The sequence below is a fragment of the Aythya fuligula genome, chromosome 10 (assembly GCF_009819795.1).
Source record: "Aythya fuligula isolate bAytFul2 chromosome 10, bAytFul2.pri, whole genome shotgun sequence".
Taxonomy (NCBI): Eukaryota; Metazoa; Chordata; class Aves; order Anseriformes; family Anatidae; genus Aythya; species Aythya fuligula.
The window spans coordinates 10,965,192-10,987,146 of record NC_045568.1 but is presented as its reverse complement, the minus strand read 5'-3'; the positions used below and the strand labels follow the sequence as shown (position 1 = coordinate 10,987,146).

The window sequence follows — 21,955 nt, the reverse complement described above, 5'->3', positions numbered from 1 at the left end:
TCTTAAGCGAGGTTCAGCCCTGATGCTGCGTGTTCCCACGTGCCCAAACCAGCTGCGGGCTCGCTGGTCACTGCCCCAGCTGACAAGGGCAGGAGGAGGAGGTTCCTCGCTGCCAACACCGCTACACTCCACCGCTTCCCTTTCTTCTTGCAGCATCAGCACCCACAGCCTGAGGGCTCCGCGTGCCCACGGCTCCCGCTGTCCGACCCATCCGTCCCCAGAGCGCACTCACGAAGCCCAGGTCACTTACGACTGATGGACGCTGCAGTTGTAGAACACAAAATCCACCGAGGCAAACTTCTTCCCCGTCTCCTTGGATTTCAGGTAGAGCTTCACCACTCGCTTGTCCCCTGGGAGAGAGCAAGGCAGAGAAGGGCGTCAGAAGGGACACGGCGCGCAGCCAGGCATTCAGCCCAGGGCTGGAAGGATCTGGGCAACAACTCCACTCATCCCAGCCAACTAACAAAACCTCCACACCTGGAAATACAAGGAGGGTGCCCACCCACACCCAACCAGCCACCAAATGGGTCAGCAAGGCGCAGGCACAGCACCAAGCCCCTCCAGCTAACTGCAGCTGTCAGCACGGAGGCAGCTGCCTGGGGGTGTGCCAGTGGTGTTGGAGGGGAACTTAACAGCTTTGGGGGCAGCAGCATCCTAAAGTCTGTGGATATGTGCAGTACCTCTGCCCAGGAATGGCCCACAGCTGGGGAATGAGGCCGGCATGCCCCATAATTAGTAGGACTGCCATGCAGACCATCGCAGTGCCAGCATGTAGCTGTGCCATGGCTTGGATGAGAGCAAGGAGCTTAAGAAGCAGCAGCAGCAAAGCCCTTTTCCTCCGACACCCCAAGAACCCTGCTCAGACCCTGGGGATTTCTGTCACCGGAGGCTGCCCTCCTCGGCGCCTGGCTATGGGACAGCCACCAGGACAAGGCTGGCCTTGGGTTTTCTTCCAACCCCACACCCAAGAGACCCGAGCTCACCGCGGCCCCTGGTGATGGGGATGACGTCCTTGGCAGAGGGAGAGCTGCAGTAGATCCTCCCGTCCTCGATGCGGCTCTCGGACTCGGTGAAGTCTTCGAAGGAGCAGTTGACTCCCGCCGAGAGGTCTGGGACGTTCCAGGCCTGCAGGACCAGCTGGGGGAGAGAAGGCAAAGCATTGCCCCAGGAAACTACCAAAAGGACTCCTCTGTGGCTGCTAGGAGCAAGCACAGCCAACAGAAAAGACCACGGGGGTGCCAGCCCTCCGCCCTCAGCCACACGTGGTGGGGAAACCTGCCCCAAGGGAGCACCATCCACCTCCAGGACCTCCCCAGCCAAGCCAAGAGCGCGGAATGACGTGGGTTAAAGAGTGAACAAACCACAGCCTGACATCCTCTGCCCTCTCCTGCACCACGAACCATTACACCTCGCCTCCCTGCAGAGCCCAAGCCCGGTGTTTGGCTAAAGCACATTTCAGAGAAAGGCATCCACTTCTGCAGACATCAAGAGGGGAGGAATCCACCTCTTCCTTTGCAAATTCATCGCCGGGGTCAGCAGTTCTCGCTTTACAAAACGCTCGCCTTATTTCTCATTTGAATTTTTCTCAGCTTCCAGCCATTAGTTCTTGTTATGCCTTTCCTTGATAGATTAAAAAGCCCTTTAGTCCCTGATATTTGCTCCTTGTAAAGGCACTTATACTCTGTAATCAAGTCACCTCTTAATCTTCTTTTTGATAAGCTAAGCAGATTGAGCTCTGGAAGCCTCGCACTGGAAGGCATTTTCGCCAGCCGTCAGCTCATTTACATGATGTTTACCGAAGGGTTCAGCCTGCTCCTCCAAGCACTCACTCCGGCCCCAGTGCCGCGTCCCCGTGTCGATCGCACCAGACCCCTGCGCTGCACCCAGCCGGGAGGCACAGAAATAACCACAGAGAGCAGAAAAGCTACGAGCTCAAAACCCCTCTGTGCTCGCAGCCTGCCCCCAGGAGCCCTTCCTGACACAGCACGGCCCCGGGATCCCGTCCAAAGGCACCGCTTTCCAGGACGTCTCTCGAAAGCCGACCTTCCTCCTCGAGCTCTCGCTCTGGTTTCGAGGTACCGGCACCAAACCCACTCCCTCTGCCACACCAGCCCCGCTCAAACCCCATAGCTCAGCGTGGGGATCGCATCCCCGGCTCCTTGCAGTCCCGGTGTCCCCTGCAGATCCCATCAGCAGCGACCCCACATTTATTTCCACGTTACCAATGACACCGCGAAGGGCGGCCGAGCCGCGCTCCGATCCCCGCGGCAGCCCTTGCAGAGCGCTGCCGCTCAGTGACAACTCCCCTCTGACGACAACTTGGAGATCTGTCACGGAGCCAGTGCTTAATCCACTTAACACGTGCTTTATCAATATTGCATAATGCTAATTTTTAATCAGGATGTTGTGTTGCACCGAGTCAAACGCCTTGTAGAAGGCTAAAGACATCGCATCCCCGCAGTCCCTCTTCTAATTCGAGGCATAATTTCATCAAAGAACAAAATGTGGTTTGTTTGACAGAAAACCACATGGACTGGCATTAATTATGTTCCCATCTTTGATTCTTTATCACTTGTATCCTGTATCTTTTTTTTTCCACTAGTTTTTCTCAACCCGGTGTCCAACCAAGCCAACCCTAACCATTTGGCCATCCCCTGTACCCTCCTTGCACCTGGACAGGAAAACGAGCCCCTCCTCTGCTGCCTGGGCTTTTCTCAGCGTTCCCTGATTTATCCCAAAGCCGCTTCTGCAAGCCAAGGAATGCTCTGGCCATCTCCTTCAGGACTCCTGAGTGCCAGACATCCAGACCTGGCAGTTTGTGAGAGTTTATTGCTAGTATACGCTGTTTCGCGTTCTCTTTACAGTGCTAATGGCCTGGAAAATACTTGGTGGAAGTACATCATCCCCTCCGTCTGCACAGACCGGGCCGCGCATCTCAGCCTCGTCCCAAAATATCCACTGCTGGCCGCTGTCAGAGACAGGATATCGAGCTAGATGGATCCCTGGCCTACACACGGCACTTCTCATGTTGTTATTTATATTACGGAGAAATATTTATTGCTCCGTTATGTCTTTTCTGAATAATAATCAGCCCCTCTATTACCCCCATCCAGCACCAGGCCAGCCCTCATCAATCCCCTGCACTTTGCTCCACTTTATTCGCATCGCACCTCCCTTCCCCTTTCTCCCTCTTTGCCGTACTCTCGTTATTTATTTTAATTGCTGCCTGGGCAGCAGGGGTGCTTACCGGGACCTCCGACATGGTGACCGAGATGTTTTTGGGCTGGACGGTGAGCTGCACGCACTGCCGCAGGTCGGAGGCGAAGCGCTGCGGCTCGTCCGCCCGCTCGCAGCGGTCCTTGCGCGAGCATCTGCGGGGGGACGAAACGCGGTGAGCAGACAGCAAACAGGCTGAGAGACACCCTGCTGCGGGACAGCGTGCCCGGTGAGGGATTTTATCTGCTCAAGGTCAGGCTAGGAGCTCTGTTTTCCCCTCGTGCCAGCGCCTCCAACCCGCACGGCCGTGCCCACCCCCCTCTCATCTCGCCCTGCAGCCGCCGTGCCCAGCGCACACGTTCACAGCCCGCGATGCTCCATCACCTCCCACCCCGGGCGCCTCGCCTGTCCTCACGGAGCAAACAACTCCCTCCTGCTGCTCTTTGTGCTTTCCGCAATATTATTTCATTACGGGAGGCGTTTTAATTAAACGCAGGGAGAGCAAACCGTGCGTGCGCCATACGGTGCTGGCTGAAACAGGAGGAGGCGAGGGGCTGGCACGGCCCTAAGAAACCCCTCGGGGGGCTCCAGACCCCATGGCCAGGTGCGAGGACCAGGACAGACCTCCCCAAGGAGGAAAGCAGTGGGGCTGGACACGGTTTACAGATCTCTGGGGCTGTAGGAGCAGCCCGTGGTACTCACATGTTGTGGAGGACGCACCAGCCGCAGTGGGGGTCCCGGGAGCCCAGGCACAGCTCGCAGCTCTCGTACTGCTCGCAGCTCTCCACCGGCACCCGCGTCACCTGCGGGACGAGGCAGGGAGTGAAGGAGGGGACGGGCTGCTGGGGACAGCAGGGACAGCAAGGGGTGACGCTGCCCGGCATCCCTCCTGCTCGCCGGGCTCAACGGGGCACAGATCCAAGCGGGGAAAGGCTTGGACATGACATTGTTGAGTTTGGGAGCTCTGCACGGACAACACCTTCTGGCTGGCCCAGCAAGGCCAGGACGGGGAAACTTTTCTTTGCAGAGTTTAGGGAACAGCTCAGCCCCAGCTCCCAGCTCCTCCTGCACACCCTCGTGGCTGGCAGCCCCGCTCCGAAAGGGTTACGGCTCCTTTATTAATTGCTCCTCCACATTTGATTAAAATCCCCTCGTTCTCCGAGCCCTTCGAGCTCTGTTACAACTGTTCATTTAATTACTTTCCAGCAGCACTCTGATAACACCACGCTGTTGTAGGGAAAGGAGCAGCTTTTATTAAGGAGCAGGGAGGAGAAGCGGGGGGACGGGGCGGGGGCTCGGGAAGCTGCCCCCACCCCTTCCGTGCCTCAGTTTCCCCCCACTGCTCCCATGGGCAGGATTTGCTCAGTGGCATTCCTAAAACAACCTCTGCCACCCACAAAAAGGGGCAGGGTCTCAGCCAGGGACCCCTACATCCTACCAGGCCAGGGGATGGGCTCGGCGTGATGTGTCCTGGCACTGCCCTAGCCTCAAATTCCGGAGCCCAAATCCCCTCCCCGCCTCACCTGCAAAGCCCCAGGCTGCCTGCAGCAGAGCAGAAAACAGAGACAGGAACTGGGAGGAGGAGGGGAAAGGCTCCGCTGTCCCTGCGGGGCTGTCTAGACAAACACGAGGCCGCTCTCCAGCATCCTTCTCCCTCCCAACCCCCGGGCGAGCAGCCAGGAGACCTGCCGTGCTCCAGCCACCGTCCCACCCCTGTGCCCCTCTCCGGGCACGGAGCTGATGGGACTCGTGGCTACCTGGACATCCCCAATGATTCCTGGGCAAGGATGCCCAAAAAGAAGGGCTGGGGATCCGGGCCACCAGCACAGGTTGGTGATGGGACCACAAAAACAGCCCCTTGGGTCCCCTGCTCCTTGGAGGACAAGCGGGGAGCTGCCAGCGTTGGTCTCAGCTCCATCCTCCTCCTCCTCCTCCTCTTCCTCTGCCACCCAGGCAGCGTGTGGGAGGGAGACGGGACCAGAGCGTGGCTGGCGAGGCTGTGAGCGCCCAGCCAGCCCGGCCCCACAGCCCCAAAACCCGCCACCGCCGCGCGGCACAAAGCCCTGACGCAGCAGGATCCCGCTTCCCCCGCCCCGGCGCCTGGCAGCCCTTTGATGGATTAACTCATAGCAGCAAGCTCCCCGGCGAGCCTGGGATCACGCCATCCCCGTACGGCCAAGCTAAAACTCACCACGAGCCCCGACCGTGCTGCTTGGGTCGGCTCTGCACCTCTGGATGGGTGCGAATTTGGGGAGGCAGAGGCACGGACGGAGGTGCGCGCGCCGAGGTTTGAGGGCACGCCAGCTCTGCTGGCTCCAGGCAACGTCCCCCCCTGCCCCGAGGTGCCAAAGCAGCGAGCCCAGAAGGGAAAAAAGCTGCTCGGAGCAAGGAGCTAACCTGCAAATCCCTGCTCGGGGAGGGAGGGATGGAGCAGAGGAGGTTTACGGCCTCGCAGCAGGGAACGCAGCCCTTGCAGCAGCTCGCTGGAAGGGTCGGGCAGCCCTCAGTCCCCAGGGGACGGGGATTTCAGGCAGCTGCTGCTAAGGATGAGTGCCTGGGGCACAGACGACGGGGAGGAGAGGAGCAGCAGGGCAGTGTCTGGGAGCTGGTGCCTCCGGGCGGTGTTTCTGCACAGGGGAGCAGGGAGGAGCTGCACATCCCCAGGCGGCGCAGGGACAAAGGTGACCGGGTGGCTCGGCAGCAGCTGGGGCCAGAGCCTGGGGAGCAGAGCCATTAAGAAATGGAAGGAAAGTGACCTTCTGGCAGGGCTGGCGGGGTCTGTCCCCAAGAGAGACACCAAAGGATGGAGAGGGAAGCACAGCACCAGCCCTCAGGGCAAAAGCAGCAGGGGGAAGAGACGCACAGCGCGTCTGGGGGCTGCCACCCGCACAGGGAACAGGAGCACGTGGCAACAGGGTGGCTTTAGGGACAGCACCCACCACTCCATGCTCACCTGCCTGAGGCTCAGGGCACCCTCATCCGTGCTGCTTTGCCCCACCGGGTGCCTCGTGGGCAGCCACTGACTCCAAAAAGGGCCGGATCCCCACCAGGGAGCTGCCCCAAAACATCCCCCAGACAGGCGCAGGCTGAAACCTGGGGTCCGGCGAGCTGAGGGGCTGCAGCCCCCTCCCCTTACCTGCTTCTCGGTCATGGCGTAGAGGTGCTGGCGGTCGGGGCTCAGCACCAGGTCTCGCAGGATGGAGCTGCCCTCGTGGGCCACCACGTTCTCGTACTGCAGCGCCTGGTGCTTCCTGTCGGCCGGCAAGTCCACCAGGATCTGCGGGGACAAAAAGGGGGTGAGCACGGCCCCGTGCACGCCTCGCACCCACCCCGAGGTGGGGAAACAAGGAACGCATCCCCCTAGGGATAACAGGGGCAAGCCACGGCCACCGCAGCATGGCAAAGCAGCACAGAGCACAAACACCTCAGCCCTCTCCAGGAGGTTTCAGTGGCAGATTTCTGCTCTCCTTTGTGCATGTCACCACCATTCCCATGTTTACACACATCCAAAATCCTCACCCTGCACATGACTGCACCCAACTCCTCACCACCCCGCTCTCCCCACCCTAAAGAGCCCCCCCAGAGGAGCCCGGCCTTGCTCAGCCGTAAGGCCAGCAGCTCGCAGGCAGCACCGCACCGCGCGCTGCCATCTCCCCATCCACCAAAGGAAACGCTCGGGGTCGTGGCTGGGGAAGTCCAAAGGGTCTCGAGGAAGCCGAGGGTCAGCAGAGGTCCAGAAAGCGCCTTTGTTCCTCGAGCAGGAGCGTGGCAGGGGCTCTGATCCCATTAGGGCTCGCAATCGTGTTAAGGAGCTTCCCAAGTGAGCCAGTTCCTCGCTGCACCGGCGCTAACCCCGTTGGGAGGCACTGCGGGGCCGGCAGCACCCACCGAGCAGGAGCCGAGCCCCGACAAAGCTCTGCTGCTTCAGAGACCCCAAACCTTCCCAAAACACATCCCACCCTAATCCCGACCCCACAGCCCCCCAGCGGGGCCAGACACCGGTGTTTGCAGGGTTCCCAATCAGAGGCTGCGGGGCCGGGCGAGCAGGATGGGGCTGGCGGCGCGCAGCTGATTAGCATGGAAATGTATGCGGCTCACAAACAAACCGGGGCCCGTTTAATTAGAGCGGCGCCTTTGATTCACCGCCAGCCTCCTGCACGCACCAGCCCCGGATTATTTTTAGGCAGTTTTACAAAACAAATGTATTTAATTAAGAAAGAGACCCCTGAGCAGCCAGGGAGCGCGGCGGGGCGCGCAGAGGCCGCCCTCGCCCCGCGGGACCTGGGTGCCAGCCTCAAAGGGGCAGACACAACTTTTTGGAGCCCTCGGCACAGCCCCAAACCCCCGGTCCTTGCTGTTCCCCCGACCAGGACCCCGTTGGGCATTTTCCCACCAATCCCACACCCCCTTTAGGGTCGCTCCCCTCCCAGCTCTCAGTCTCACCGCCACAAAACCCTGCCCGAGCTCTCCGGAGGGACGGTGCCATGGCAAGGTGACAAAGGCACCTCTCCAGCCCTTTTACGGGCTGTAGCTGCAGCAGGGAGGAATCGATGTAGTTTTACCCTGGTCCTAAAATAGATCTACGGGGGGATGTTGCGCCGGCAGTAATTTTTAACTAGCGGGGTAATTTCCCCATTACATTATTGTGCTGCGCAGTGCTGGGAAAGAGAAAGGGATGCATTAAAAGAACAACAGACGTGAAGCACTTCCAGTTAATTTGAGGCTCCAGGAAGAGCCTCAAATAATAAATAAAGAGAGGACCTAAAAATAATGACTGTAGTCAAAGGGGGCTGGGGCCAACACATTGGGGTGCTCTGGAGGGGGCCGTGCGGCCACCCCAAACGTGAATCCTCCCCTCCGGCACCTGCTGCAGCTCTGCGGGTCAGGAAAATGGGATTTGGGAGGGTTGGCACGGGCTGTTTGGGCCATAATAGAGTGGTTTCCCAGTGACATCTCTTACCGGCACAGGGGTGGCTTCCCCTTTCCTCCCCGCACACCCGTGCCCACCTGCGGGGCCGGGGGAGAGGATGTGCAGTAATCAGAGCAGCCCCCTCGGAAGCACGTGCCTTCCTGCCCACCCTGCTCCCCTTCCCACCCAGGGGAAAACACAGCCACCGGGGGAAAAAAAATAAAAATCTATTAACCTTTCTCCTCATCCTGACGCTGATATAATTACCCAATACTAATAATTACCCACACTAATTTCTCACTCCGGATTCCTGTCCTAGCTCGGCTTCCTCACGCGATTGCGGCCGAGCCGGCAGTGAGAAGGCTTCGGGATGGGGCTTTTCTTTCCCATGGGGCTGGAAGGAGCCGCGTGGTGGAGCCTCCCCCCACCAAGATGGAGATGCAGGAGGCACAGACTGGGATTTTTGGAGTCCCCGTGGCAATGGGGCATCCTACAGAGGCAAGAAGAGCCCACGGTAGTGGGGCTGTTGCCTCCTTAAGCACCTGGAGGAGACTGAAGGCACGAAATTACAAGCTGGCTGCTTGCAGGAACCATATTAAACCAGGGCTGGAGGCTGCTCTGCAGGACACAGGCACACGCTGTCCCCATGGCCACACAGCACAAAACCAGCCCAATTTCCCTGCAAGCTGCACCGGGTGGCACCGCACAGGGAGAGGTTTCAGGAGCAGGTCCCCAGAAGGGCGCAGAGAGGGCTCCCGGGGGTGGTCTCAGCTGGAAAAGGGAGCTCTGACCCTACCCAGCTGCTGGCTTGGGGACAAGAAGGTCTCACCAAGGTCTCACTGCCTGGCTACGAGGCGCAGGGACAGCGGCACCGGCCAGCCCAGCTCCTGCCTCGAGTCCAAAGCTCCACCTCGAGCTCAGCTCTCCTTTGCCACCACGCTGCTGGAGCGCCCAAACGCTTTTGCCAGGGCCACCCCGCATCAAGCATGAGCCAAGAGACTCTGCCCCATGGAGCTGGCACTGTCTGACACCACAAGGCGCTACCAACAGATGGAACGAGCCACTTGAGGGTGGAGGACACCACAAGAACGAGGTCACTGCCTTGTACTCACCACCAAAAATTCAATTGTGGGCAGACGAAACGCGCATCGGAGGCCAAACGCGCTGCGCTTCAACGCCCTGAACTTCCTCATCTGTTTCTACTTTTCCTCTTCCCAGCCCACGTGGCCTGTCCCTGGTCCTGCACAACTCCCCGAGACCGCAGGCTGAGACCCAAAACCAGTGGGGAAGCGAAAGGACCCAGACGAGTCACGGTGGCAGAGGGATGGCTCGGCCCACAGTGGCGCATCCGCTCCCCAGGCAAGGTGCCCTCCGGGGCAAATATGCCCCAAGAGTGGCCACAACCATTGTCAAAGTGACACGGGGAAACCTTCCCGATGTGCTTACAGGCACCGGCAGTGGGGGAGAGGAGAGGAGAGTCTGCCTGGCCCACGTTTTGGAAAGAGGGGCGATGAGAAGGATGAAGAGCAGCAGCTGCAAGCAGCCCAGCCCCGGCTGGTGGCTGCCCAGTGCCAGCAGCGGGTCAGGAGGGGACGGCGGCACAGGACGGGGCTCCGCAGCTCGGGAACGCCAGGTGGAGAGGGAGAATGCACAGCCGGGCAGGGAAAGCAGCCGTGAAGATGCCAAAGCTGCTTTGGGATTTAACGAGCAGCAGCAGGAGCCCCACGCGGGTGGCGAAGCGCGGCGGGATGCAGCGCCTGCAAGGGGCGCACGGAGATGGCGACACAGGGACAAGCTGGTGCCACCCGTGCCCCGGCGTGGGGACAACTCATGAGCCCTCCACCCCGAGGGAAGACGCAGCTCCTGAGCGGGGCTCTCCCACCCCAGGCTCCCAGCGCTGAGCTCGGTGCCGAGCGGTACCCTGCCGACCCCTCCTCTTGGCACGAGAAGTGCTCCGCGCCGCTTTGTGCTCTTATCTGCAGGCGGCTGTGATTAATTCTCAGTGGCTGGCAGCAGCTACAAGAGGAGGGCGCTTTCGCCCGCCTGCCACACTTCAAAGGCAGGGACTTATCTGCCTCAAACACACTCCGCAGCCTTTTCACGGGGACCCTTTCCAGTTCCACGGGGCTCGCGCGGCGCTGACAGGCGTCGCCAAAGCAAGGCTTATTTACGGGAGCGCATTTCAAAGCCTTCCCCTTCCCTCCCGGCGCTCCGGACGCTTGCTGGGGGAGGCAGAGAGATGCGAGCCCTGCACAGGCAGCCCCGTGCGGCTGCTCTGCCAGGGATACGATGGGGAGATGCTGGAGGATGCCACGGTCCCCGCACCGTGAGGTCTCTGTGCTGCGCAAAACACCTCCCCGAGGCCAGGCAGGAGCTGCTCGGCCCCAGCCACCTCGGGGTGGAGGTGACAGCTGCCAGGAGCGTCACCAAACACCGCTCAGACGTGCTCAGGGCAGGATATGGAGTATCCCATATCCAGCCTGGGGGCCCCATGGGGACATAAAGCCCCATGGGGGGACAGCCTGCACGTGGCCTGGGCTCACCCCGAGGCAGCGGGCGGCACACGGGGGGAGCTGGGCCCCCTCCTACACCCTCTCCACATGCCTTCCTTGCACCAGCAGCTGCCACCCACGTGCCTCTCTCTGGTTTCCAAAAGAGGGAGAGAGCTTTAAAAATGGGGTCCCTGCATCAGCTGCTCCCTGGGAAGGCGCAGGGGCTGCTCAGCCACCCCGAGAAATGCAGGAGCAGCTGCAGGGCTGGGGCATCAGCTGCCGCGGGTGGGCTGCAGTTGGTGGGGTTGGGGACGCTGGGTGCTGCTGGAGAGGGGGCCACCAGCGTGCCGGGGGGACAGCAGCAGGGAGAGCTGCTTGGGGCACGTCTCAGGTTACCAAACCTTCGCAACCAGCGAGGATAAGCCTCTGGTTTCGCTCAGCCTCGGGGGAAATGCAGCTTTCCTGTTCACGCGGGGAAAATCTCTACCAAGACGGCTCGACACGCTCAGCGCCAGGCTGCTCCGCACCACCGGCACGGTCAGGGAGCAGGGAGGGATTTTGGAGATGCATTTTTGGCCCCACACGTGCTGCCCTGGATGGCTGCGGGGTGGCAGGGCTTCCAGCCAAAAAATCCCAGCTATGCAGCACAGGCAGGCGGCCGGCACCGCCAAGGAGCCCGGCCACCGCCAGCTGCCCCGTGCAGGAACGCGTCCCCTCCCCACAAATAATCCCAAAGCGGGGGTCTGGGCGGCTGACCCGGCACCCCAGTGGCAGGAGGATGGGCTGGGGGTGCCGTGTGCCCCCCCTGCCCATGAGCAGAGGCTCGGGGAGGTTTTGCCAGCACAGACCTGACACCGACACCCAGCCCTCGCGCGGGGCCACGCCACTGATTCCTCGCTGATTGTGCACCGAGGGGAAGGGGGCAACAAGCTGCCACTCAGCCAAACCCATTTGTAGAGATTAATACAAACCAGGCTTTCGTCCCAGGCCCTACAACACCTCAAGCCAGAGAACACTGGAACTTCAATTATATCAGTATAATAAAGAAAAAAAAAAAAAAAGGAGATGCTTAATCTAGATCACGGCTCCCAACAGCCTCCGATTCCAGCGGCACTGACACCGGGCAATCGAACCGGCCTCGAAGCGCGCTGCTGTGGCACCTCGGGCACGTGCTGGCAGTTCTGCTGCCTCGGGGTGACCATTCTGTGCAGGCTCCGGGCTTTGCCCCTGCAGAGGTGGCTGCAAACCTCCCCAAAGCTGCCCCCCATCCCTCAGCCGGCACCCCTGCGGCTGGACCTTGCCCCCTGCGCGCGCACAAATTGCCCCGGGCAGATTGCATCGGTTAAAACGGCTCCATCGGCAGTGGGGATGGAGAAGCACGCCCAGCTCAGGGTTTCACTGCTTCTGACGGAGCTAAAAAAGCTGTCAGCAAAATCGTTTGCACCTTCCCGTAGTAAAACCAAAGTGTTGGAGAGAAGTGCCCAGCGCCACGGCGCCGCAGCGTGGTGCGGGATCGGCTGGGGCAGCGCCTTCACTGGAGCCAAACGTGGGTGAAGGAGGGACTGAGGGAGGTGACAGAGTGGGGTGACAACTGTAGAGCCCCGCGGGAGCCCAGTGCTCGCTCTGGCACGGGATGCACCGAGGCACCCTCGCTGCTCACCCCGCAGCAGCCCCCGCGCCCCCCAGCCCGCCAGCTGCTCGGGCGGTCTCGAGCCATTGATTTCTCAGCTTTGCCCTTCAAAACTCTCCTGGCTCGGCGCCCGGCTTGCATCGTCTCGTTCCTCGGGAGCAAAATATCTCTATTATTATTGCAATTATTTCCCAATCAGCATCGCTCAGGGCTGACTCGGTCGGCGGGGGGGGCCCCGACAGGAGAATCGATGCGCGGCCTCCGCCCGGGGCTGCCGAGGGAAGGGCGGGCGGAGGACGGGGGCGTCCCTCTCCGCCGTGCCGTGGCTGTCCCCGGCCAAGCAGTGACCACAAAATACCTGTGTGCTGAGGAGATGGACCCAAATTCTTTTTATTTCCCTCCTAGCTCAGCAAGGCAGCACCAGCCCTTCTTCCCTGCCCGAGCAACCAGAGCAAGGTGACACCAAGGCCAGCCCACCGCGTCCCACCGCCCCTGGCCTGCTCGGGAGTGAGGATCGGCCCTACAACAACCAAGGAGGACATGGGGCACTCGTCCCTTTCCAGACCGCTGTCAGGGAGCCCAAAAAGTCAGGGAGGAGGCAGCGGGGCTTTGCCAGGAGGAAGCCCAGGCTCCCAGAGCTGCGGCGTGCCGGAGATCAGCTGATCCTCCCTCCCCTCGCGGCCCCAGGAAAATAGCTGCTTCCTTCCTGCTCCCTAAAACAACAAAGCAGCGCGAGAGAAGCTGCCTGAGGACACGGAAGGAGCCATCAATCTCACCAAACACAGGGCTGGGTGGCAGGAAAAGCCCACGCAGGGGAGGCTGCGGAGGGATGGTCCCGGGGTGGCTGTCCCTGGGGTGTCCCCAGCAGGTCGGGGACAGGCTGCGGCAGCAGCTCCAGCCCCGAGCTGGCCACAACAGCGGGGCCCAGTGCTCCTCTCCTCATCCCAGTGCACCACAACCCCTATATTGCCCATCCCAGGGGCTCCCAGCCCTTCCCCAGAAGCACGGGGACAAACACGCTCCCCCAAACGCTGCAGCCCAAAGCTCTGCACCAGGCTGGTGCCGCAGGGGGACCGCAGGGTGCGCGCAGTGCATCCCCCTTGTGCTGCCTTCAGCCACCCCCGGGTTTCGTTTCCTTTTTCTTTTTCCTCTCTGCAGACACACAACTCCATCTCTAGAGCAGAAACAACTCCGCAGAACCTCCAGAGCCCAAACTTTACATCCCCAGAGCGCAATCGGCACGTGTCACCCCGCACCAACAACTCTCCCAGATCACCGCCCCTCACAGCGCCCCGACAGAGCCGGGCTTTAGGCTGCAGAAAGGAGCCCAGCACCGGGCACCCGGGCTTGCAGGCAGGTTTACTCATCCATCAGGCTTCTCTCCGCAGCCCTGCATCCAGGCATCACAACCCCACAAACTCCAAAATTTCACACAACCCCACCTCAGCAGCTCCCAAACCTCTCCGCTCCTGCCACGAGTCCAGCAGCCACCACTTCCTCACCGCCCCATCCCGAGGCCACCCGCTGCAGTAACACAAATTTGCAGCAGACGCATTTAACACGAACTAAACCCGCTGCCATTCACGTCCACCCAGGGAGAAGGGAATGCTGACCGCAGCCAGCCTCACCTATTTAACGCCAGCGCTGCCCCCGGCCTGCAGACAGCCCCTCGTTACCGCAGACCCTGGGCTGCCCCGGGGTTTTATCCCGACGGCCAAATCACACCTGAGCGGCCAGGAGCAGCTGCTAAGCACCGAACAGCCGGGGTCTAAATAACGCACGGCACGCTGACACCATTAAATATTGAACATCTCGCCCAGGCAGCACAACTGGACACACAGAAGGTCTCAATGACTACATTTTATACCACATAATGTGCTTCACGAGAAAGTAATCCATTGATCAGGAGGGAGGAGAAAAGTTAAAACCACACTTTTTTTTTTTTTTTCCACTCTTTTTAAACCACTATCTCTGCTATTGGCACCCCAAGATGGAAATCACAGGGTCAGTGCTCCCCCCAAACCTGCCCCCACAAACACCTCCAGGGCTGGAGGACAACCTCTCGCTGCCCCACGTGAGGTGCTCCTGAGAACACCCAGCTGAACCCAGCTCCGGGCTGGGAGCAAAGGAGAGCACGTGCAAATATTTCCCTTCAAACCCAACCCTCGCCGACACACACTCAGACCCCTCTCGCTCTCCCCACCCCGAGTTTAAGTGTTTGCTGAACTCCCTGCTCTGTTTGTTTGCGTTTTAGGGCTGGGTTCCCACACGTGAGCCTCTCCAGCAGCACCCCCAGCCCCACGTGCCCCTCTCCGGCTCACACCTTCCCCGCAGCCCCCAAGGAAAAGGCGCGGGGCCGCAGCTCCCCACCCCACCAAACCTGGGAGCAACAGAGAGCGCTTCCCACAGCGGGCTCTCCGCTGGCAAACAGGATGGAAATTAGGCTCTTCAGCCTGAGCATAGGAGCAATTTTGAAGGAGAGATTGAGCAGATTTAAATATAGAGATTGCTTTCCCTAAGGATACTGCTCGAGATGTTTAAAAGCTCAGGTTTTACGCAGCGCAGATTTTCTCTCCGCAGCGCTCGTGCGGGTGCAGAACCCTCCTCTCCGCCGCTCCCTTCTCCTTGGGGCTCGTGGGGAAGCGGGGCCAGGCAGGAGGGGACCACCACAGACAGGCACACGCTGGGCTCCTGCACACCCGTACGATGCTGAGGGGCTGCAGGAGGAGCCCGGGCAGCCCCTCGCCAAGCCGCCGGCACGCAGGAGGGCCGGGAGCGCAGCTGGGGCCGCTTTGTGCGCTCGCTCCGGGAAATTCTCGGCACAGCTTTGAGGACCACCTGCCACCATCTCCATCTCCCCAAAGCCGCGACGGCTGCCAGGGGATCTCAAGAGGAGGCTGCCACTCACTGCAGCTCGCCGGCGCGATGTCCAAGGAGCTGCCTCCAGCGAGGCGCCAGGAGCGCAGCTTGGCACCTGACAGCTCGGCACGGGGGAGAGACGTGCCAACGCCGAGTGCTGTCGGCCCTCGCTGGCCCTAAAGGCTGGTGGCAACGCGTGCTGTCCCCTTCTTACACGCTGCCACCACCCACAGCCCTCACCGTGTCCCTGCCTCCTGCTCATCCATGGGGTCAGGCACCCATGGAGAGGGTTCCTGGTGGAGAGGGCTCGTGGAGCGCTGACCCACGGTGGGCAGGGGGCTTCAGCGCCTCTGGGGGGCTTCGAGGTGGGCAGGGAGGGAGCAGGGATGGTGATGGGATGAGCAAACCCTGAGTTAAAGTGTGCCCGCCACCGAGATGGGGCCCTGGCAGCAACCCTTGCCCGGCCCAAGGGTGCGCACGCCTGAGTATCCGCACTGGAGAGGGAGGCCAAGGGGTGGGAAATGATGTTAATTAAAGTTTTAATTACTGTAACCAAACGAGTAGCATAATTACTTTATTCTCACCGAGACTTCAAGCTGATTAAGAGTCACGTGCATCGCAATCTTTGGGTTGATTTGATTTTTAATTAAACGTGCTGGCGGAGGGACGGGGCGGGATGGGGGCTCGGCCCTGCCCGGACCCCAAAACCTTGGCGGGGGGGGCCCTGGGAGCCGGACACAGCTCCCAGCACGGGTCAGGGGAGCTCCATGGGTCCACACCCATGTGCCACAAGGCTTTGAGCAGAAAGGGGTGTGCAGGGACATGGCCCCGTGGCCAGCAGGTCACACAGAGCTCCCCGTACCCCTTCCCAGCCCCGTCCTGCCCAGGCCCCTCCGATAATAATGAACCGGTGCCGCCGCTGGAGGGAATTATTAAAAAACAATTTTGCAAAGGTATCTTTTTCAAATAATAATAATACTAAAAGACAAAGCTGTAGAAATTAAATTCCCAGTCCCCTACCTCAAATAAATAGTATCAGAATTTGAAATGAGACATAATTACCTCGGCAAGGTTAAAGCCGCTAATGCGCACGGAATACGGAATCACCATTCATCATAATCATATCTCATATCACAGCCATTATTTATAATTAGGAGGCACGGTTTAAAAAACACATAAAGACGCCCATGCAATGCAGTAATTCTTCTGTTATTGCTCCTGAAGGGCCAATCCTGGCCCTTTCAGAACCTCTGAGTTGTGGAGTCCGGGATCAGGCAAAAAACAATTCCCCAAAATACCCCGAAAAGTCAGTCCCAAAGAGTGTGTCGCTCGTGGCTCCAAAGGAAAATCCACCTGCAGCTGCCCTCGAGCCCTTCCTGGGCATGGAGACAGCAGTGACAGGACACTGGGGCTGCACCCAACCCATCCAGACCATTTCAGAGCCACACGGCCGTGCTGGGAAGGGTGAGAGCAGCCAGGGTCCGGCCAGGAGAGCATCGTGGCACAGAGCTGCAGGTGCCAGCACTCCCCACCGGCCCCATGGGCTTTCTTGGCCGCTGGGTGCTTTTACGTGCTTTTAAACCACGGAACAAGCACTGGCAAAAGCTGGCGAAACCAAAAGCTAAACCAAAAGCTGCCCTCCCTTGAAGCTGCTCCCGCGTCCCAGTGAAACATTAACAAGCTCCCAGCGAAGTCAGAGGAAATTGCCCTTAAAGTATTCGGGGAAGTACGAGCCGGGTGGTGACGACACGAGGCCCCGAGCCCACCTCTGGAGGCACATCTCCGGGCCCACTGCTGGCAGCAGCCAGGAGCACGAGCTCACAGTCCCGTGGGGATGCTGAGCTGCTCCTCTCACATGCTGGAGCCGGAGCAGAGCCCTCGTGCAGAAAAGCACAGAGTGCCAGGACACAGCCCGGGTTGGGGACGGGTCTGTTTTGGGGGACAAAGCGACCCCTGGGGTTGAGGAGCCCGAGCTCTGCACCCTTTGGTGGGGATTAGAGCAAGAGAAGGTGCCCCGGGTGCCCAGAGCTGTGCCAGAAGGGGCTGAGACAGCAGGAGGACAGACACACACCCACGTACATGCAAGCTGCAGGGTTTTTGGAGATGGAAAAGCCAAGTGGGGGAACATGAGGGGAGCCAAGGGCCGGAGGCAGCAGCCCCAAGCACAAGCTGCCTTTCCCCCGGCTCGCCCCGCTGGTCCCGTGACTGAGGTCACAGAGCTGAGCTTTTTCAGAGATTTCACTGGGCTGTAAAACGCTAAACTAACAAGGGAGGGGACAAAACCAGCTTACAGACACACACAGAACCGCACGCTGTGCAAAACCCAGGAAACGAGTTGCTAACAAAGGGCCCCGCAAACACGCTGGGGTCCCCGCACCACGCACCACGCGCGGGGTCTCCACCGCCTCCTCGCTCCCCTCGGGGCCGTCCCCGTGGCCTCAGCAGGCACCAGAAGGACCTTTCACGTCGGTGGCAGCGAGTTTTCCAAACCCCAAAGTCGCAGAGAGAGGTGGCATTTTGCAGCGCTCGGGCAGGGGACCGCTCTTTGCCCTTCCAAGCGCTGGAAACGAATCCCCCCCCCCCCCCCTCTCCCCTTTTCATCCCGTTGAAGACTTGACAGAACCTCCTAGCGCTCTGCAGTTGAAATTGGCAGGTCTCAAATTAATTGACTGCAATTTTACACAACAACATGTTTAGCTGAGAGCTGGCCCGCGGCCCGCTTGGCTCGCCACCGCTCCCCAGACACTTTTCAAGCAACCTCCAAAACTTCACAACACGGCGGAGGCGAGGCGAGCGGGCTGCCAACGTGACCCGCTCCCTGCCAAAAAACCAGCCCCGCTTCCCCGCGCCCCCTCCCCGACCCTGCTCCGGCTCCTCCGCTGCTTTCCCCTCACCCCCCCCCCCCCCGCTCTCGTTAATGGCTCGTTAAATTATTCTCATCGTCTCCGAGGACCCCGCTCCTCCGAACGCGGAGGGGCACGGCGCGGGCTCCGCTCTCGCTGGATTTTGGCCCCGCTGCTTTGCCATGGAAACGACAGCGACGGGACCGACGCGTGCAACAGGCAGGAGAGAAGGCAGGTTTGTATTTCTGCCCACCCTGACACATTCCTGTGCTCTTTTCCCAAAGGACAGGGCCTGAAGCAAAAGCTGACATCACCGTACCGGCGCTGGCGGCGGCTCTACAACGCAGCCACAGCCAGGGGTGAGCGCCCCGGGGTGCTGTTGTTTGGGATCCCAAACACGAGGACGCACGACCTCAGCGCCCAGGAATGAAGTGCCGGGCTCCAGCTCACCTCCAGCCCTCGCCAGGAGCCAGCTCAGCCAAAAACCAACCACGCTCTCGTTAGCAGAGCCGGCACCGCCGCTCGCACGGGGCCAGCATGGCTCACGGGGACCAACCCCTGTGCCCAGGTCCCCGAGCCTCCTGTGGGATGCTGACAGGGTCAAAACAAGCCCCAGGGACCAGCCAGCCCTGGCTGCGAGCCCTCGGGCTGATCGTGAGCAGGAATCACCCCGGTGCCGGGCACCTCTCCAGGGCACGGCCGCGGCACGGAGGCGTGCTCCCGGCGGCCAGGCTGCGGGAGGCCAGGGGAGGATTTTCTCTGGCTCTACCCAGGGCCCGGGTCAAGCAGCTGATGCTCCGCGAAAGCCAAATTGGGGGCGGGTTGTTTGTGTGATTTCGTTTCTTGAATAAACAGAAACATCCTGCCCGTGATTAAGAGCCTTTATGAAAAACACACCAGCGCCGAGCGCTGCAGCTGGGGCTGGAGGTACAGCAGCGCCTGGGGAGGGGGGGCAGAAAACAAGAGGGCCGGGCTTCACGGGGGGTGAGCGCAGCTCCCAGATGGATTCACATTGCTGCAACATCCCGGGCAAGTTTCAGAGAGAGAAATCCTCCCCAGGAAATCACGAGATGGTTCCTTTCTCTCAGAAATCCCCATTTTTCACGCCAAACCTCCCCAAGCCTCCTCTTGCTCCTGCCCCTCTGGAGAGGCAACAACACAGGCAGGCTGCGAGCAGCCCACGTGCCACGAACCACAAACAGCACAGGTCAGAGGCAGCCGAGGTGCTGCCATCACCTTTACGCATTCATTCTTCCCTTTATCACCCACAGATATCACAGCTCTGCCCACGCCCTTACGCCGCGCTCCGCCTTTTGGCCGCGGGCATCGCCAGCCGCAGGTCACGGGGAGGAGAAACCCGGAGGAGCCGACCCCAGCCCCGCTCAGAGACAGGCAGCACGGAGCTGAGCTGTGCCCAAAATCGCTCTGCCAAAACTCGAGGACCTGCAGGGCTCCTGTGCCTGCCCCTCGTGCGGCTCCGCAGCCCCCACCATGCAGCGCAGAACACGTGCTTGTGGTTAACTCGCACACACACACACACACACACGTGTGAAAACCCCAGTTTTCAAGTTTCTTCTCTTGGCAAGGCTCAAAACAGGCCAAGGTTTCAATATTTTTTTTTTTTTTTTTGCTGGGAGGCTTTAAAAATGCATCCCATCCAAACCATCCCCGAAGCATTCCTGACATTTATTGCCATCAGCTTTTCCCCCCAATTAGCTGCCTCTATGCAACTATCATCGTCTTGATGAAAAACATCTCCAGAAACACACAGCCCAGTACAACAAATGCTCGCTCTCTCGCTCTGCTTCTCCCTGCTCAGAAACAGAAAGAGAATTAGGGAGGAGAGGGGGTCAGGAACATTTTTGCCTTGACCGCTTTGTCCAGCGAGAGCCACCACTCGCCGTGGTGCTGGTGGGAGGTGACATTTGGCACCCAAAACCTGCTCCCCAGGCACCCCATACCCCGTCTGCAGACACAGCATTGATTCAACAACGAACGGACCAAATCTCATCTGGAAAAACACCTTTTTGGTGCGTTGGGCTGAGCTCGCAAGGCTCGCAGTGCGCGTGGGACAGGCGCGAGGAGCAGCTGGGCGAGGAGGAGCGGGGCTGCTCCCGTCCCCGGGAGGCAGGCACCAAGCGGCACCTGGGCGGATCCGGTGTCAGAGCAGAGCTCTCTGCAGGCTCCTTAATCGCTTCCATTTCCAAACTGGAGCAGAGGTCTTGTTTCAACAGCCTGCGCGAGCAGATGTCAGGCAGCAAGGTTCAAAAGGACAGCAGCGGAGAGAGGAAGGGGCTGAGCCACCGAGCCCACAATTCATGGGGTTTTGGTGATGTGCTGCGGTGGGAGCGGGGGCAGAGCAGCCCTTCCATGGTTTACCCTCTGGTGGGACACCGATGTGCCCTATTGCTGGATCCAGGGGCTGAAGAGAGGACAAGGCGCACGGGGACGTGCCCAAGGCACCCCAAGCTCCATGAAGTGCCCAGGGACGTGGGTTGTCTCTCTCTCCTGGTAAACCCCGGTCAGAAATGCTGTGTTTGACACAGAGCCAAGTCACGGCACCTCAGTGAGCCCTCCTGCATCAGACCAGCCCTGTTACCATCCCATGTGCTCTCCATCCCCGAGACGAGCTGCATTTTTCCTCCCAAGTCCAGCCACACGCGCTTCCCTTGGCGCTTGCCTCAATTCCCTCCGTCCCTCTTTAATTTTTGCCCTCTTTTAAAACCAGAAGGACCCAGAAGCCGAAGATCCCACACCAAAGAGCCCAGCGGTGCAGCTCTCCCAGCCCAGGCAGCTCCCAGCCCTCGAGTTTTCAGATTTAAGAGGGGGAAGGAGAGGCAGGAAGGAAACCCTCTGCTAAGCCACGGAGTGTTTATCTCACCTGCTGGAAGAGAAACACGTCTTTAATTTTAAACGTCGAGCGTAAAAACAGATCCCTTGAGGCTCATAAACATACCAGAAAGAGAGGGAGAGTAACACAGAGAAACCCTGGGGAAATAAACAGAGAATTCAATTTGGGGAGTTCCCATCCCCGAAGCCGGGTGGAAATCACCCCCACAGCCCCGTAGCTGGCACCGGCCGCGCAGCCGAGGTGTGGCTTTGTTTGTTTTGGGGGGTTGTGGTGTTTTATTTGCTTTTGGGTTTGTTTTTTTTTAAGGTCTTTGCTTACTTCTCAAGAAACACCACCGCGTGCAGCACCGTCCCCGAGAGGCCCGGTGGCGAGCCCTGCCAGGCCCCAGCACACCGACCCCAAGGAGCGGGGAAACGCAGCTGGGCTGGGACAAAGGCCTGGATTTTTGAAGATTTTTGAAGATTTTCAACCACCGATGGAAACCAGAAGGCCAAGGAGAGGCCAGGCACTGAGCCAGCACTGAGGAGGCCGAGCCCCACAGCACAGGACCTGCTGCAGCCACAGCCCCCAGGACTGCAAGGGGCTTTACCGACCGCAAGCCTGCCTGCGAGTGCCCCTGCTGAGAACAAAATCCAGCCCTGGAAGGATTTGGCAGCGTCCTTCAGGGCAAATATGAGTTTGGGGGAACTCAGGTGGCAGCAGGGCTGCCACTAGGAGGATTTGGGCAGGTGAGAAAGATCCAACACGCTTCTTGTGCCCCCAAAAACACGAGCAGGGGCAAAGCCTCCGAGGCTTTTTGCACTGAGGGGCTCCGGCGAGGTGGCACAAACCCAGCCCACCTCCAGAGCAAGCAGCGGGGCTCTCCACCCTCCAAACCACCTCCCCAGTTGCTTCACAAACCACTTTTGCCCTCCCAAATCCAAAACGTGCTCTCCCTGCAACGCGTTGCTCTTACTACAGAGGCACCACCAGAAGTTACCGGCCCCACGGTGAGTACCCCAGAGGCCTCTCCCCTCTCCGCGTGGCACTGACTGGATCCCCCTTCCCCTGGCTCATACCCCAAAGAAAGTCTGCTCAGCGGGACACAGCGACATCCCCAAAACCCCAAAAGAAGCCGTCCCAGCACACTCACTCCCCCATGGCCACAGGGGAGGC

At 60.0% G+C, this 21,955-nt stretch overlaps 1 protein-coding gene across 4 annotated transcripts in view; it reads right to left on the bottom strand.

The window, feature by feature from the left end:
• Positions 1-21,955, bottom strand: part of PLXNA1 (plexin A1) — a 107,270-nt gene that overhangs the window by 56,076 nt on the left and 29,239 nt on the right. For all 4 annotated transcript variants that reach the window (XM_032193915.1, XM_032193913.1, XM_032193916.1 and 1 more), the window contains exons 4-8: positions 6,353-6,493; positions 3,919-4,019; positions 3,248-3,371; positions 984-1,137; positions 251-350 (exon numbers count right to left, since the gene is read on the bottom strand). In XM_032193915.1, the coding sequence (XP_032049806.1) occupies positions 251-350; positions 984-1,137; positions 3,248-3,371; positions 3,919-4,019; positions 6,353-6,493 (620 nt within the window). The remainder of the gene's footprint in view (positions 1-250; positions 351-983; positions 1,138-3,247; positions 3,372-3,918; positions 4,020-6,352; positions 6,494-21,955) is intronic.